Here is a 15,461-nt window from a genome sequence, read left to right as displayed (position 1 = left end):
CAAAGGGTATATGTCTAGGCTTGCTTTTGAAAGGTATTATTCCCCCTACAGAAAAACGTACCAATTTGTATTCTAACCAGCAGTGTATAATATAGTTCCTGTTTCTCAACAACCTTGAGGCTTGTTATTCTATCTTTACCAATCTGCCGGTATATGGTAACACATTTCTACTTATATACAGTGCAGACACATACAGTGTAAATACAGTATAAATACTTTTCTATGTATTCACATCATTTTTCCTCTGTATTAATTATTTTGTATTTTTGAATGGAAATCCTTTTTGAGCTCATTATTCTTTTTTATAAAGTAGGAAAAAATTTCCCTCCTGTGATAGGAATTAAATATTTTCCCCATTTTGACCTTTTTCTTGACTTTTTATGGTACTTTTTCTAAAACACAGATTTTTTAAACTTTTAATTTTGAAAAATGTCAACTTGCAGAAAAGATACAAGAACTCCCATATATTTCTCTCTCACACATGTATGGGTAAAGAACTCCTGTATACCCTTCAGCCAGATTCACCAGTTAACATTTTGCCACATTTTCTTTCTCTGTATCTTTCCATCCAGCGGTACATCATCCATCTCTCCATCTGTCTCCCTCCCCCCATCTCTCTCTCTTCTTTCCTCCCTTTTTTCCTACATACACACACACGCACACGCGTGCACACTATTTTGGGGGAACCACTTAAGAGGAGCCGTATCCCTAGATACTTCAGTGTGTGTTATTTCCTAAGAGCAAGGACGTTCATTTACATAACCTTAGTACAGTTACCAAGTTCCAGAAATTTAACATTGATGCCATCAGCTATTCAGATTTCACTAATTGTCCCAATAATGTCCTTCATAGCCGTTTTTCTCCCCCCTTGGTTTAGCATCCAGTTGAGGATCATGCATTACATTTAGTTTTCATGACTCCTTAAAACTTACAGTTTCCTCAGCCTGTCTTTATCTTTTATAGCACTAATATTTTTAAAAAGTATAAACATTTTATTTTGTAGTATGTTGCCCACTTGGGGGTTGTTTGATGTGATCAGATTCAGTTTATGCATTTTTGGTGAAAATAGAATAAAATTGTCACAGTATCACTTCAGGGGACACTTGATGAGAGTTTGTTCCATCATGGATGAAATTACCTAGCATCACTTGGTTAAGGTGGAATTTGCCAGGTTCTCTACCATAAACTTATTTGTCCCTTTACAATTAATGATTAATTTTTGGAGAGATACTTTGAACTATATGAATATATTGTTCCCCATTAGAACTAGTTTTAGTATCCATTAATGTTTCTTGCCTGAATCATTTATTACTATGAGGGTTACAAAATGAGTTTTTTTCTCTCTTACCATCTAAGTTTATAAGTTGACATTCTACTTTCAGCGCTTTCTACTCTTTATTCTATCAGTCAGTCAATCATCTGTCTACAGAATGACTCATGTATTATGTTATTCTTTTTTTTTAAATAAATTTATTTAATTTTTGGCTGCATTGGGTCTTTGTTGCTGCATGTGGGTTTTCCCTAGTTGCGGCGAGCGGGGGCTACTCTTCGTTGCAGTGCGCAGGCTTCTCATTGTGGTGGCTTCTCTACTTGCAGAGCATGGGCTCTAGGCACACGGGCTTCAGTAGTTGTGGCACGAGGGCTCAGTAGTTGTGGCTTGCAGGCTCTAGAGTGCAAGCTTACTAGTTGTGGCGCACGGACTTAGTTGCTCCGCGGCATGTGGGATCTTCCCGGACCAGGGCTCGAACATGTGTCCCCTGCACTGGCAGGTGGATTCTTAACCACTGCGCCACCAGGGAAGCTGTATGTTATTCTTTGGCTTATCATACATGACTATCATTTTGATGCTCATCTAATACAGATTTTTATATATTTATCAGTTTTTGCTCATGTGGCTTCTGGAGCAACTGTCTAAAGATTCAGATGGTAAAAGTCCATTGGAGTGTTGGTAATGGCAAAGGCTAGAAACTGGAAGTCTGTAAGACCTAACTGAGTTGACATGGGAAATAAATGAAAGTCATGGATGTGTCATTTATGTTTAAGTTACATTTGATGTTTCTTAAACTTGTTGTTTTGTGCTTGAGAAGAAGTTAATGTCATATGAAAATAATTGATCATGTCAGCTCGTTATGAAATTTTAGTTTTGTAAAATCAAACATACTCCTAAAATGTAAATATAGTTTTTTCTTTTAATAATGTTTATCTTTTATAATTAAAGTGCAAAGATTATTCCTAGATAAGCACCTTCTGCCCCAGCCTCTCCCCATATTCTCTTTGTCTTGTGTATACACCCTTGCTTTGTATGTGCATTTAGAGTTTGTGTGAAGGGGAGTTGCTGCTGCCATTTTGTTTAACGTAGTGAAACCTTTTATTATTAAAGGTTTGGAAAACATTACATGTGTTTATAGGACTAGGATTTTGGAATTCTTTCAACTATTCTCTGGTCTTCTTTTTTTTAAGTGTGATTTTGATTTTTCTTAGTCATTTGGTATTAAGCTTTATCATGGCTAATTGGCTTCAACTCACCATGCTCAGAAATATTTTACTTAACTGAAGAAAATAAAAATTAGTCATACATAGCATGTTTGGTGATCGTTTTGATTTCCTTTTTTGCCAGTGTGGCAGTGGCTTGTCTGGACAAATTTGTATAGTATGTTAGAAATTACATAGTTGAACTTTTCAGATAGGCTCCATAGTTTTTTTTTTCTTCCTACATGTTTCTCCCCTACTCTAGTATTTCTGTTTACTTTGAACACAGTACTTGTCGTCACTTAGTTGTCATGGGTTAATGAATTTATTGTAAGTTTTCCTCAGCAGCTAGTCTCCAGCAGCTCAACATGATTGGCTTCGTTCATAATAGTGACACATCTGAGTGACTTCTTATTGTGATAGAGTATTGCTTGAAAAACTCAGATTTTCTTTCAGGCCTTATACATGAAATAGACAGTCTTTTTAGGTGTTTTGGAATCAAGAACGTAGCCTAAATTGTCGATGAAGAAAAAAGAAATTTTATATCTTTATTCCTGTGGGTGGCTTACAGTTGTGCACACAGGCAAATTCTGGTAATTTTTACAGGACATAGTGATGCTAATAATACATCATTCACTGCGATGGGTGATGCAATAATTTCCTTCTTCAGTTCCTTTGTAACCTGTTTTATAATGTTAGTTGATACTGATAATTTAAAAAATCTTCTGCTTTTTCCCCCCAGCATTTTTGAGGTATAATTGACAAATAAAATTGTAAGATACTTAAAGTATACGTCGTGATGATTTGATATGCATTAGTCAATTGTGAAAGTATTCCCTCCATCTAGTTAATTAATACATCCATCACCTCACAGATATATGTATAAAATACATTTTAAAATTATATATATATTTATTATGTATCTTTTTAAATTATATATATGTGTATATATATATTTTTTTGTGAGAATCTTTTGCTTTTCAACAGACATTCTCTGTAATAACACAAAGCTTAAAGCACCCTGTTCTAGCTTTAATTCTCTGTGTGTATGTCTCTGTGTGTCTGTGTATTTGAAGCTCTCATGTTCCCTAGCCTCGGCAGACAGTTTTTAGCAGGCTCCCACTGACCAAAGATGGTACAGTTTGAGTAAAATAAGGAAAATAGCTGCAGTGAACATGATGATACTGAAAAACAAAAGGTGATTCCTCTCCCCTCCAGAAATGAAAAACCGATTGGTCACTGTTGAGAATGGTAGGGATCTCATTATTTGGAAATCTGGTAAGAATCAAGAGGTAGTTCTTTTTTTTTACTATATGAGCTGTGCCACTTGGTATTCAAATTCTGGTGCCTGAGTTGCACCCATGACCAATTAAATTAGAATCTCTGGGATGTGCTGCCTGTCATTGCTATATTTAAAGAAATCTTTCTGGTGATTTGGGTGTGTACCCAGGCTTAAGAACTTCTATTTACAAGATATTTCTCTTATGGGGGGACCTGTAAGAGAAATACCGCTTATTATAACACTAGGTGAACTTTGTTAGTTATAAAAGCTGATAACTAAGCAATATTTCTCTGGTAAATGAGGTTACCAATTCAGTGCTCGTTGAAAGGAGGGAAAAAGGTACAGGGGAAGAAAGATGTATGCTGTGTTTACTATGTGCATGTTGCATATGGGATCTTGTTTTTACTCTTTCTTCTCTGGGCCTCCTTGATATCACACTTGCCTGTTGTTCATCCCCACCCAGACTCAGTGGCTGCTTCTTCCCAGTCTGCTTTGCTGACCTCTGTTCTGCCTCACTTCTAAATGTTGGAGAGTGCTGTCAAAAATTCTCACCCTAGGGCTTCCCTGGTGGCAGCAGTGGTTGAGAGTCCGCCTGCCGATGCAGGGGACAGGCTCAGCGGCCATGGCTCACGGGCCCAGCCGCTCCACGGCATGTAGGATCCTCCCGGACCGGGGCACAAACCCGTGTCCCCTGCATCGGCAGGCGGACTCTCAACCACTGCGCCACTAGGGAAGCCCCATAGTCCTTTGGTTTTAAATACTGTGTATATTCTGATTACTCCCAGATTACCTCTAGCCCTGACTTTCCCTCTTGGATTCCAGAATAGAATATTCAGCTTGGATGTCTAATAGGGCATTTTGAACTTAACATGTACAAAATCTTGGTTTTCCATTTCAAACATGGTTCTGTTTTAGACTCAGTAAATACTAAGATCTTCCATCCAGTTACCCTGACTTTAAGAGCCCTGAAATAGTCTTGATTCTTCTCTTAACTTTTCCTATACCGCCCCACCGCCCCACGCGTTAGCAAATCCTACCGATTTGCTTGCCTCTCAGGGTATTTTGAATATTATTACTACTTCTCACTCTGTTATTCCCAGTTCTTCTAAGGTTCACTTAGTTATTACTATTTGAAATCCTTGATAACTCCTCTCTAAATTAAAATCTATTTCTTAGCATGATGCATAATATCATATCTGATACTTACCTGCTTCTCTACTCTCATTCAATCCCTTACTTTACCTTCATAGGAAATTGTGTTCCAGCCATACTATATTACTTGTAGATCTCAAATGGGTCACATTTTGCCCTCATTGTGGTTTTGTATAGGCTGTGCTTTCTACCTGAGAATCTTAAAAGCTTTTTGTTTTAGAAAGATTTTAGAATTACAGAAAGGTTGCAAAGATGGTACAGAGGGTACCAATGTACCTTCACCCAGTTTTTTTCCCCCGATCTTATCATCTCACATTCTGTGGTACATTTGTCAAAACTAGGAAACCAGCGTTTCTACCTGGAATTTTTGTTTTCCTTTAGATTACCTGCTAATAAATACTACCATATCTTCTGTGAAACTGGTGTTTTCTGCTCTATGTTTCAGTCGCCCCTTGTAGATTTTCATACTACTTAACGGGAATATGAGTATGAATAAGACAGTCTTTGCACTAGCAAAGAAAGTCTTAGTGTTGCTTCATTGGAACAAATCTGTTTGAAAAAACTGTCATTCCACGTTTCAAATTTTATAACAGCTACTTGCCCACAAGAGTAGCTGACATATTGAATGTTTCAGTGGATTTGGGAGACAGAACATTTAAAACACTCAATGTCCAACAACCAGTTTTTTCCCTGATTGTTGAAACAGGCTTTTTTTTTTTTTTTTTTTTTAAACCAGAGCACCATGTGTGGTAGCTTGAGTTCCGTAGTCATTGTTGTGTGTGTGGGTGAAACATTGAATATTTGAACAGTAAAATCACTCAGCACTGTGAGATGCTTGTGTTAAGGGGAGTGAAGGCACTAAGACCCTTTGAGGCAGCAGATTTGTCTCTCACCTTGTTCTCTGGGATAAACACTAAATGAGTGGACTATTGATTAGATGGTGCTTAAAATTACTTTCTCTGTTAGGGTAAAAGAATTTGTGTTTTAGTGAAAGGTGTGTGATTCTGTTGTATTTCTTTTCATTAAAAGTACTCTTTTGGGGCTTCCGTGGTGGCGCAGTGGTTGAGAGTCTGCCTGCCGATGAAGGGGACACAGGTTCGTGCCCCGGCCTGGGAAGATCCCACATGCCGCGCAGCGGCTGGGCCCGTGAGCCATGGCCGCTGAGCCTGCGCGTCCGGAGCCTGTGCTCCGCAACGGGAGAGGCCACAACAGTGAGAGGCCCGCGTACCGTAAAAAAAAAAAAAAAAAATACTCTTTTTCTCTCATTCTAAATTCTCATTGTACTTTCTATATTTTCTTTTTTAGATTTGTTTTTTATTCTTGACTGATGAATAATCAAAATCAAAGATAAAACAATTTTCTGTTAGAATTCTCATTATTGATTTTATGTCCTGAGCATTGAATCATTGCTGATTAAAATAAACTTGTGATATTTACTCTCTCACTTCTAGATACTACCAGGGCTTATTCTTTGTAGTTTTGAAGGAACCCAGGACAAAATGAATCTGTTAGCCTATTTGGGCCCTTGTAATTAAGGATAATCCTGGGTGGATTCATATCACAAAATCCCTTTCAATTTAAACCTGAGGACTTGGACCAGAACTGTTATTATCATTGCTGCTTTAACTGTAGTCACGTAGCAAGCAGTTCTAAAATTTGAAATGTGGAGTTTCTCAACAAATTTTTTTGAATAACCAGTACTAAACTGGGAATCCAAGGGCAAAGACTATTTTATTTATATCGTATTCCTTGAAGTATCTGACACATGGGACACAAATTATGCTTATTCAAAGTATGTTTTTATTTTTTATTTATTTTTAAAAATTTATTTATTATTTTTGGCTGCGTTGGGTCTTCATTGCTGTACGTGGGCTTTCTCTAGTTGCGGTGAGCGGGGGCTACTCTTCATTGTGGTGTGCGGGCTTCTCATTGCGGTGGCTTCTCTTGTTGCAGAGCACGGGCTCTAGGCGCACGGGTTTCAGTAGTTGTGGCTCACGGGCTGTAGAGCGCAGGCTCAGTAGCTGTGGCTCGCGGGCTCTAGAGCGCAAGCTCAGTAGTTGAGGTGCACGGGCTTAGCTGCTCTGTGGCATGTGGGATCTTCCTGGACCAGGGCTTGAACCTGTGTCCCCCGCATTGGCAGGCAGATTCTTAACCACTGCACCACCAGGGAAGCCCTAAAGTATGTTTTTAGGATAGGTGTTAGGAAATACAGGGATGACATCTAAAATTGAAAAGAAAAGTAAGTACTGCATGGCTTAGTCTATGGCAGTACTGTAGAATGGAAATATGTGTGACCCAAATGTGTTGTTTAAAATTTTCCAGTGCTGTTTTAAAAATAATTGAAAAAAGTGAAAATAATTTAAGTAATATCTTTGACTTAACTGATTATATCATTTCAGCACCTTATCAATATACAGTATAATTAATAAGATGTTCTGCTTTTTTGGTACTAAATCTTCCAAATTTGGTGTGTATTTTATACTTAACAACACTTTTTAATTCAGACTAGCCACAATTTAAGTGCTCAGTAGCTGTATGTGTCTAATGACTAAAATGTATTGGACAGTGCAAAACTAACCCATTAGGGCAATTCTACTTCATCACCCTTAATTCAGGTGCTAAACAATTCATCTTTATTTAATTTATTTTTCTAACCATTTTTTAAAAATCGAAGTATTGTTAATTTACAGTGTTGTGTTAGCTACAAGTGTACAGCTAAGTGATTCAGTTATACATACATATATATAAAATATATATATATTCTTTTTCAGATTATTTTCCATTATTGGTTATTACAAGATATTAAATATAGTTCTCTTGCTACACAGTAGGCTTTGTTGTTTATCTGTTTTATATATAGTAGTGCGTATATGTTAATCCCAAACTCTTAACACCACCCCCATCTTCATCTGTATTTAGATTTCATAAAATTTGCAGTTGGAGAAGTAGATTCACACACTCAAGTTTTCCAAACATATTTAAAACTTTTTCAGTAGTTAAACTGAATATCAGGTTTTAAATTAAAAATTAAAAGTTATTAAGGAAATACAAATAAAAACCACGATGAGATAACACTTCATACTCACTAGGATGGTTTTAATAAAATAAATGGAAAATAACAAGTCTGGGCAAGGATGTTATACATCCAAGCTATCCTTGTATAACCTTGTATTTGTTTATACATTGTGAATACACTGAATACCACTGAATTGTATACTTTAAAATGCTATGTTATGTGAAGTTCACCTCAACAAAATTAATAAAATTAAATAAAAATAAAAGTTCAGTTTCTTATAGTAGCCTTATTTAAAATGTTAAGTAGCAGCATCTGGCTAGTGGCTTCTGTAGTAGACTGTGGTGTTCTATGGCAATGTGGTAATCTACAGAAGACAGAAGCTTTAAAAACCATTATTCTTTTCTGGTACTCAAAATACGTGTAGTAAGTTTTTAAATTCTAAGAATTCAGCATCCGTTAGATGCTAAACTTCTCATGGTCAGAATCTGTAGCTGAACATTCTTGATGTAGGCTATCTGAGGACCACACTATTGATAGGATTGTAAGAATTAAATGAATTGGTAAGCACTGAATATGGCTAATTGCTTCTTTTCAGGGTTCCCATAACACTCTGTGCCTTACCCCTGACTATAGTCCTTTGAAGTTGTTGCTTTGTATGTATGTCTTGCTGATCACATGTAAGCACTTTCAGGGCAAGAACTGTGTCTTAATCATCCTTATACTTCTAGCATCTTACATAGTACTGAATATAGAATAGATAAGTATTTGAACTAAAATCTTGAGTCATTCCTCTGCCTCTTAACCTTTTGTTAGCAATTCTGAGTACAGTTAGAGCCCATAACATGTCTCTTGTATATTGAAATAAATAGAATAATTATTAATGGCACTATATAAGGATTTTGCTGTGAAATGTCTTAGCTAGCATTGGTTTTTGTCAGAATCTATAAGCCAGTGTATTTAGAAATACCTGTGATTTGCAAGATGCTTCTGGTAATATATATATATTCATGAAAGTATGTTCCTGCCTTCAAAATGCATGGAAAAGATGAGTTAGGATAAATTATCTAATTATGCTCTGAAAGTGTGAGGATGTCCTCAAAAGAGGATGAGCTCCCTTTCACACAGGCAGATTTAGAGAGATTTTGTGAATAAAGTTATAATCTCAACTAAGAGAGGGTTGTAGTGTGTTTTTAGAAGTTTAAAATGGTGGAGGTACGGTACCTAGATTGAAAGAAAGAGCCTGGAAGCATGTGGATTTTTTTGTGGTATTATCTAGAAAAATGTAATTAAGTTGAACCACCTGGGAATAATGTGATGGATACATTTAGTAGCATACGTGGCAAATTTGCGTACTTGTAGTTTTGTTTTCAAGTCAGAAACTAAGCAACTTTAATAACTTACTAATAGAAGGCCACCAGCAAAATCCAGCTGTGGATTTTGCTATTTGGGGATCGTTTTGGAAAATGTTTGTTTTAATTAGTAACATTCATTTGTTAGAAGACCTGCAAATACTATTTTCTAAGATCTAACTAGAAATCACACACTTGCTCTGTAGCTAATTTGAGCATTGTAATTTTAGTGATATCCAAACATTCTGCATTCATTGTTGGAATAGCAGATCTGCCAGGTGACTTGGGTAGTTAAGTTGACCTCTTGTTTTCTCAGTCTTGCAAGTACAGAAGGCTGAGGAGGCAGTATTTAATGGAACTTATAGAGGGTTGCATAAGACCAACCCTGAGCATACAAGTTGTCTTCTCTGAGCGACTAGATCCAGTAGTTTAAAAGTCAGTATTATTGTATTTCTTTCTTGTCTGTTAAAACAGTGTAGAGCAGTTGGGAGCCTGATGAAGGTTTTGAAGTAGCATATATCTTTTTTTTTTTTTTCTTGCGGCTCCGCGGCTTGCGGGATCTCAGTTCCCTGACCAGGGATTGAACTCGGTGAAAGCCTGGAATCATAACCACTAGGCCACTGGGGAACTCCCTGAAGTAGCATATATCTTAAAATAAAAATAACTTTGAAAATCCAGGAATCCCAGTAATTGTTCGATTATCTTATTCTTTGATGTGAAAACAACTTACTGCTCCTCTTAGAAAAGTGACTAACCTCCAGATTTTTCTGGGAAGAAGATTCCACTATTTTTGTCTTGCACATGGTGGGAAGAGCAGTAAACTAAGGAGTCATGAAAGTTTCCAGGCTCTGTCACTAGTTAATCTGTATTTTGTGCAACCTATAAAGTGAAAGGGTTGTACTAGTCCCTCATAGATCCTTTCTGGAATTAGTTCTGTAGTGTTACTGATTTACTTCTGAAAATATGAAATATTCACTCGTTCATATTTTGCTTCTATCCTATACAGCATCCCTGACATTTTTTTAAATTTTTTTATTTAGTGTGTTGTTGGTGGCTGCAATGCCAGCTTTGCTTCTCAGGGAGGGCTAGCTCGCCATGTACCCACACACTTCAGTCAGCAGAACTCCTCAAAAGTTTCTAGCCAGCCAAAGGCCAAAGAAGAATCTCCTTCTAAAGCTGGAATGAACAAAAGGAGGAAATTAAAGAACAAAAGACGACGCTCATTACGTAAGTGTCTCACTGAAAATCAGTGTGTATTAGATGGTTTTGTTTTTGTCTTGGGCTTTCATGCAAATTCAGTTTTTACCATTCTTCAACTCTGCTTATCTATTTTTGTTAACAGTAATGAACAGATAGGATCTTGGTCCTTCACTGTGAGAATTCAGTGATGTATGTTTTACCTCTAGTAGCTAAGGGAATGTAAGCTTATGTGGCCTTAGAATCCAAGCTCTGTAATTAGATTTTGAGGGCTACTTTGATTCTCTTCTAAATTAAGACCAATTATGGCAGTGTTGGTATTTCTGACAATATTTTAGAAAATTTGAATATGTTAAAGATAAAAATCAAGTAAAAGTTAAGTAACCTGTCTGCTCCGAAGTGGTGTGTGTGAATAGCGAAGCTCTGTGTAGTCTGTGTTTCTACTTAACAGTCTTGCTGTGACACACATGGTTTTGGGCTTACTCATCAAATTATGTGATGTATCCTTGATATTTAGGATAGAACATAATTAGATGATTGTATACTTTTGAACCGCAGGCAAAGAGTCTCTATTTTTGTTGTCTTCAAAGGTATTTCATTATACAGCTCATTAAAAAAATGGTTAGGCACCCAATCTTAACTTGTGTATTTATACAGTATATATAGGTAACACTGCTAGTGTGCATTATAATTACCAAGAAGGAATACTGGAAAACAGAGATGAAAAAAATCCAGAAGTGATATTATTTTCTTCCCCACTCTATTGGATCATGACACACACCTGGTTTGGAGACTGTTATTTTAGTTGAGCATTCCTGACACTTTAATAGTGGACATAACATGGTTAAGGTCTGAATGCATAGAATCTGAAATTTGGGAGCTTTTATTATTCTGAATTTAATTCAAGTGATGACTTCTGTGTTTGAATCTTGAGTGAGGAGTGATATATTTGAATGATTTAGAGGGGGAGTTATTGTTATTTTCTCTAAGTGCTTATCCTTCTCAGGAAAAAGCATATTTGGAGAGCATGGAGAAAGTATACATTTTTCCCCCTAGTAGCAACAGATCAAAATAGGAAGGGGATTTGTTTCTCAGCTTTAGGTAAAATCATGACTTTTTTCTCTCCCATAAATCTCTCTTTTTAAAATTTTTAAAATTTTTTTAACTGATTTCCCATTGTCATTGCATTCTTAGTCTTGTGGGTTCTGTTAGTTTATCACTAGCTGGCGTTTTGTTTATTTCCTTTTGAGCAAAAAAATCCAATGAGAAAAGAGCTATTCATGTTGTTTTATTGAGTATGCCAGCTGTTAGATTTGTGTAGATGTACAGTGAACTCCATGAATAGTAGAGATAATTTCACTCCACATAGTGGTAAGTCAGAATAGTGTGGTAAATCAGCATACATGTAATTCAGAGTATGCTGTACCAGGAAATCAAGCCATTTCTTTTATTGTCGGTAAAATTTACTTTTTTTTTTTTTTTTTTTTGCGGTACACGGGCCTCTCACTGTGGTGGCCTCTCCCGTTGCGGAGCACAGGCTCCGGACATGCAGGCTCAGCGGCCATGGCTCACAGGCCTAGCCGCTCCGCGGCATGTGGGATCCTCCCAGACCGGGGCACGATCCCGTGTCCCCAGCATCGGCAGGCAGACTCTCAACCACTGCGCCACCAGGGAAGCCCTAAAATTTACTTTTTAATTACAGATGATCTTGAGATATTTTACATATATTAGAAAGCTCCACAACTGTAAAATAATAAATTCTTTTTCCTTACTTTGAACAGTGTTTTTCTTAGGAATAAAAACAACATGTTTATAATAATATTAGTGGGATAAAAATAGAAATTTTAAAAATGTTTTTATCAAATAGTCAATGTTTAACTTTGTTATGATCATACTAAAAGATTGCTTACTCTAAGTTTGTGAATTTATTTTTTAAAAAATGGTGTGAGCATATTAATCTAAACTGCGTTATGACTGAAGGCATTTTTTCATATACATTTATTTTATTTATTCATAATCTATAGCTGTTATATTTCCATTTCTGAAATAAGGAAACAGTCTAAGGTAGATCAAGCAGTTTGTGCAAAGTCACATTGCTAATAACTGGTGGCATTGAGAGTTAGAATTTTGGTGAACTCATTGGCATTAAAAATGTATTTATGGGACTTCCTTGGCGGTCCAGTGGTTAAGACTCTGTGCTTCCCCTGTAGGGGGCACAGGTTCACTCCCTGGTCGGGGTACTAAGATCCCGCATGCCAGGGAGCAGGGCCAAAAAATTAAAAACAAAACCAAAACAGTATTTATAATTTTCTTAGATTATTGTTAGAAGAGTTATTCTTATTTTTATTTATTTATTTTTTTTTGCGGTACGCAGGCCTCTCACTGCTGTGGCCTCTCCCATTGTGGAGCACAGGCTCTGGATGCGCAGGCTTAGCGGCCATGGCTCACGGGCCCAGCCGCTCTGCGGCATGTGGGATTCTCCCGAACCGGGGCACGAACCCGCGTCCCCTGCATCGGCAGGCAGACTCCCAACCACTGCACCATCAGGGAAGCCCTAGAAGAGTTATCCTAAGAAAATGCTTGTCAAAAATTCCAAAATAATATGACCACTGTGTCAAATCTGGAAAAATTTTTGATTACATATTAATGTAAAATGTTCATGAAATGTATTTCATATGTTTGGCTGAGGTGAATGAGATCTGTGTGTAGTACACAGATGGAGACATTTATCAGATTGTTGAAAATGTACGACTGCTGCTCAGGAGAGATGCTGGAGTAAAATATAAAATTATATGAAAAAGATAGTAGCTGAAATATGCAATCATGAGGTTGGAGGCTAGAACCTCACACACCAAGGGGCAGAATTAACCCACACTTACTCACTGGTTGGAGTTCTGCTTTTGTATATCCTTACCTCGTTAGCTAGGTTCTGTGTTTTGAAAGAAAATCTTGCATTTAAACACTGGATAGGTACTTATTCATTGTTTCAGTCTTTTTTACTTATTACATATTTTTGTGGAAAATGGACTACTAGTATGGCTGCTTGGAGACTGTTATATTTTTCTAAATATTCTTTACCTCTTTTATATTGACTTTTAGCACGACCACATGATTTCTTCGATGCACAAACACTGGATGCGATAAGACATCGAGCCATATGCTTTAACCTCTCAGCTCATATAGAAAGTTTAGGGAAGGGACACAGTGTTGTTTTTCATAGTACTGTAAGTATTTGATTTTATTTTTCAAATATTTCCCACAATTTGACATTTTAATGATTATGTTGAACTTTTTAGCCTTTAATTTGAACTATTTAAGTATATTGGGGTGGCATTTGGGCTACTAGGCATTTGAAGATCAATCTCTGACCTTAAGTAAACTAGGTATCTTTTCTGACCTGGTTTCCTTGCAGGTAAAGTTAGAGCGTTAGACTTCTTTTAACTCACATCCCTATGTGGTGCATGCTCCTCCATCACCCATAAAATGCACATCTAAAGTTTGTGTTAAATGAAAGGTTTATGAAGGAGGGAATTTTAATCTGTTTTGTTCTGTGAATGTATTCCAAGTGTCTAGAATTGTGCCTAACACATAGTAGGAACTCAATGTATTTGTTGAATACCTATGTTGTTCTACTTGGAAAAAGAAAAATATTGAATTTGAAAAGGCAATAATGAATTTATTTTTAGTTAACTAGGAGTTAATAGAGAGCTGTTCTTTCTTCTCATGCCCCCTGCCATTTTTATTATCCAGTCATCTTTATATTGCTATAGTTTGGTGTAGGTCAGTTAGTAGAAATAAACTTTAGACCAGACTTTTGGTGATTTGAATCCCTGGAAAGAGAGATTATTTAATTTTGCCTGTTGAAATAGAAAATATACTAAATTTAGGTTTTATTTTTATATTCTAATCAAAATGCATGAGAATTTAAATATAAAAGATCAGTATTGATATCTCTACTGGTTTGAACCTCTTATTCTTCCCATCTCCTCTAATAATGAGGTTTTCTTGTATTTTCATTTTTTCTTTTATGTATACTTAAAATTCAAAATGCCCAATTTTGATTTTGATTCCCCAAATTACAGGCAAGAAGGTAGAAGATTAGACACAAAGGAAAGGGAATCTTTTCTGAGATTGGAGCACATAATGGTGTGAGTTTGGGTTTAAGGAAAGTTGTACCATACTTACGCTCTTTTAAAGAATGTTGTAAACATAGTTATCTAAATAAGAATGAAGACAAAGTAAAAATGTCTGTGCTGGGAATTTTGTTGGGATTCAGCAAGATCAGGAGCTTGCTCAACAGTGATGGTTAAAGTCCTCCTTTGGAATTTGATAACATACGTTTATGATTTGGTAGGTCTATAATAGTTCTTTTTTTTTTTAAGTTGAAAGCTAACATTTATTATCCAAGTTTACATTTATGTAATTTTAATAGGAAATAGAAAATATTAATCATTTTATAAGTTGAAATAAGTGGAGGATTGACTGTAATCATAAAATATTTCATGATTTGATAAAATAGACTTTTAATTATCTTACTGAATAAAAGCATGTCAGATAAAAAATAAGTTAATTTTTTTATCCATGAGTTTTTTTTAATTGAAGTATAGTTGATTTACAATATTGTGTTAGGTTCATGTGTACAGCAAAGTAATTCAGCCGTATATATACACATATATACACACATGTAATTTTTTCAGATTATATTCCATTATACGATATGACAAGATATTGAATATAATTCCCTGTGCTATACAGTAAATCCTAGTTTCTTATCTGTTTTACATATAGTATTTTGTATCTGTTAATCCCATACTTCTAATTTGTTCCCCCTTCCCTCCCTCTCCCCTTTGATAACCATAAGTTTGATTTCTATTATTATTTTTCTTTTTTAGTCAGTAAGATGTGGTCACCAAACCCAGAGTTGGCATTAGGGATAATTTGTTAATTTACTTAAATATTGAGCACCTACATGTGCCAGGTACTAATGATACAGCAG

At 36.1% G+C, this 15,461-nt stretch overlaps 1 protein-coding gene across 3 annotated transcripts in view; it reads left to right on the top strand.

Annotated features, from left to right (window-relative positions):
* AEBP2 (AE binding protein 2) overlaps positions 1 to 15,461 on the top strand; it is a 72,747-nt gene that overhangs the window by 31,731 nt on the left and 25,555 nt on the right. For all 3 annotated transcript variants that reach the window (XM_027129460.1, XM_027129462.1, XM_027129461.1), the window contains exons 4-5: positions 10,309 to 10,495; positions 13,565 to 13,689. In XM_027129460.1, the coding sequence (XP_026985261.1) occupies positions 10,309 to 10,495; positions 13,565 to 13,689 (312 nt within the window). The remainder of the gene's footprint in view (positions 1 to 10,308; positions 10,496 to 13,564; positions 13,690 to 15,461) is intronic.

Source organism: Aethalodelphis obliquidens, unplaced genomic scaffold (genome assembly GCF_003676395.1).
Source record: "Aethalodelphis obliquidens isolate GAN/ISIS:26980383/991018 unplaced genomic scaffold, ASM367639v1 scaffold36, whole genome shotgun sequence".
Classification (NCBI taxonomy): Eukaryota; Metazoa; Chordata; class Mammalia; order Artiodactyla; family Delphinidae; genus Aethalodelphis; species Aethalodelphis obliquidens.
Note: the sequence above shows the minus strand (reverse complement) of the source record. Positions and strands in the feature narration are given on the sequence as shown.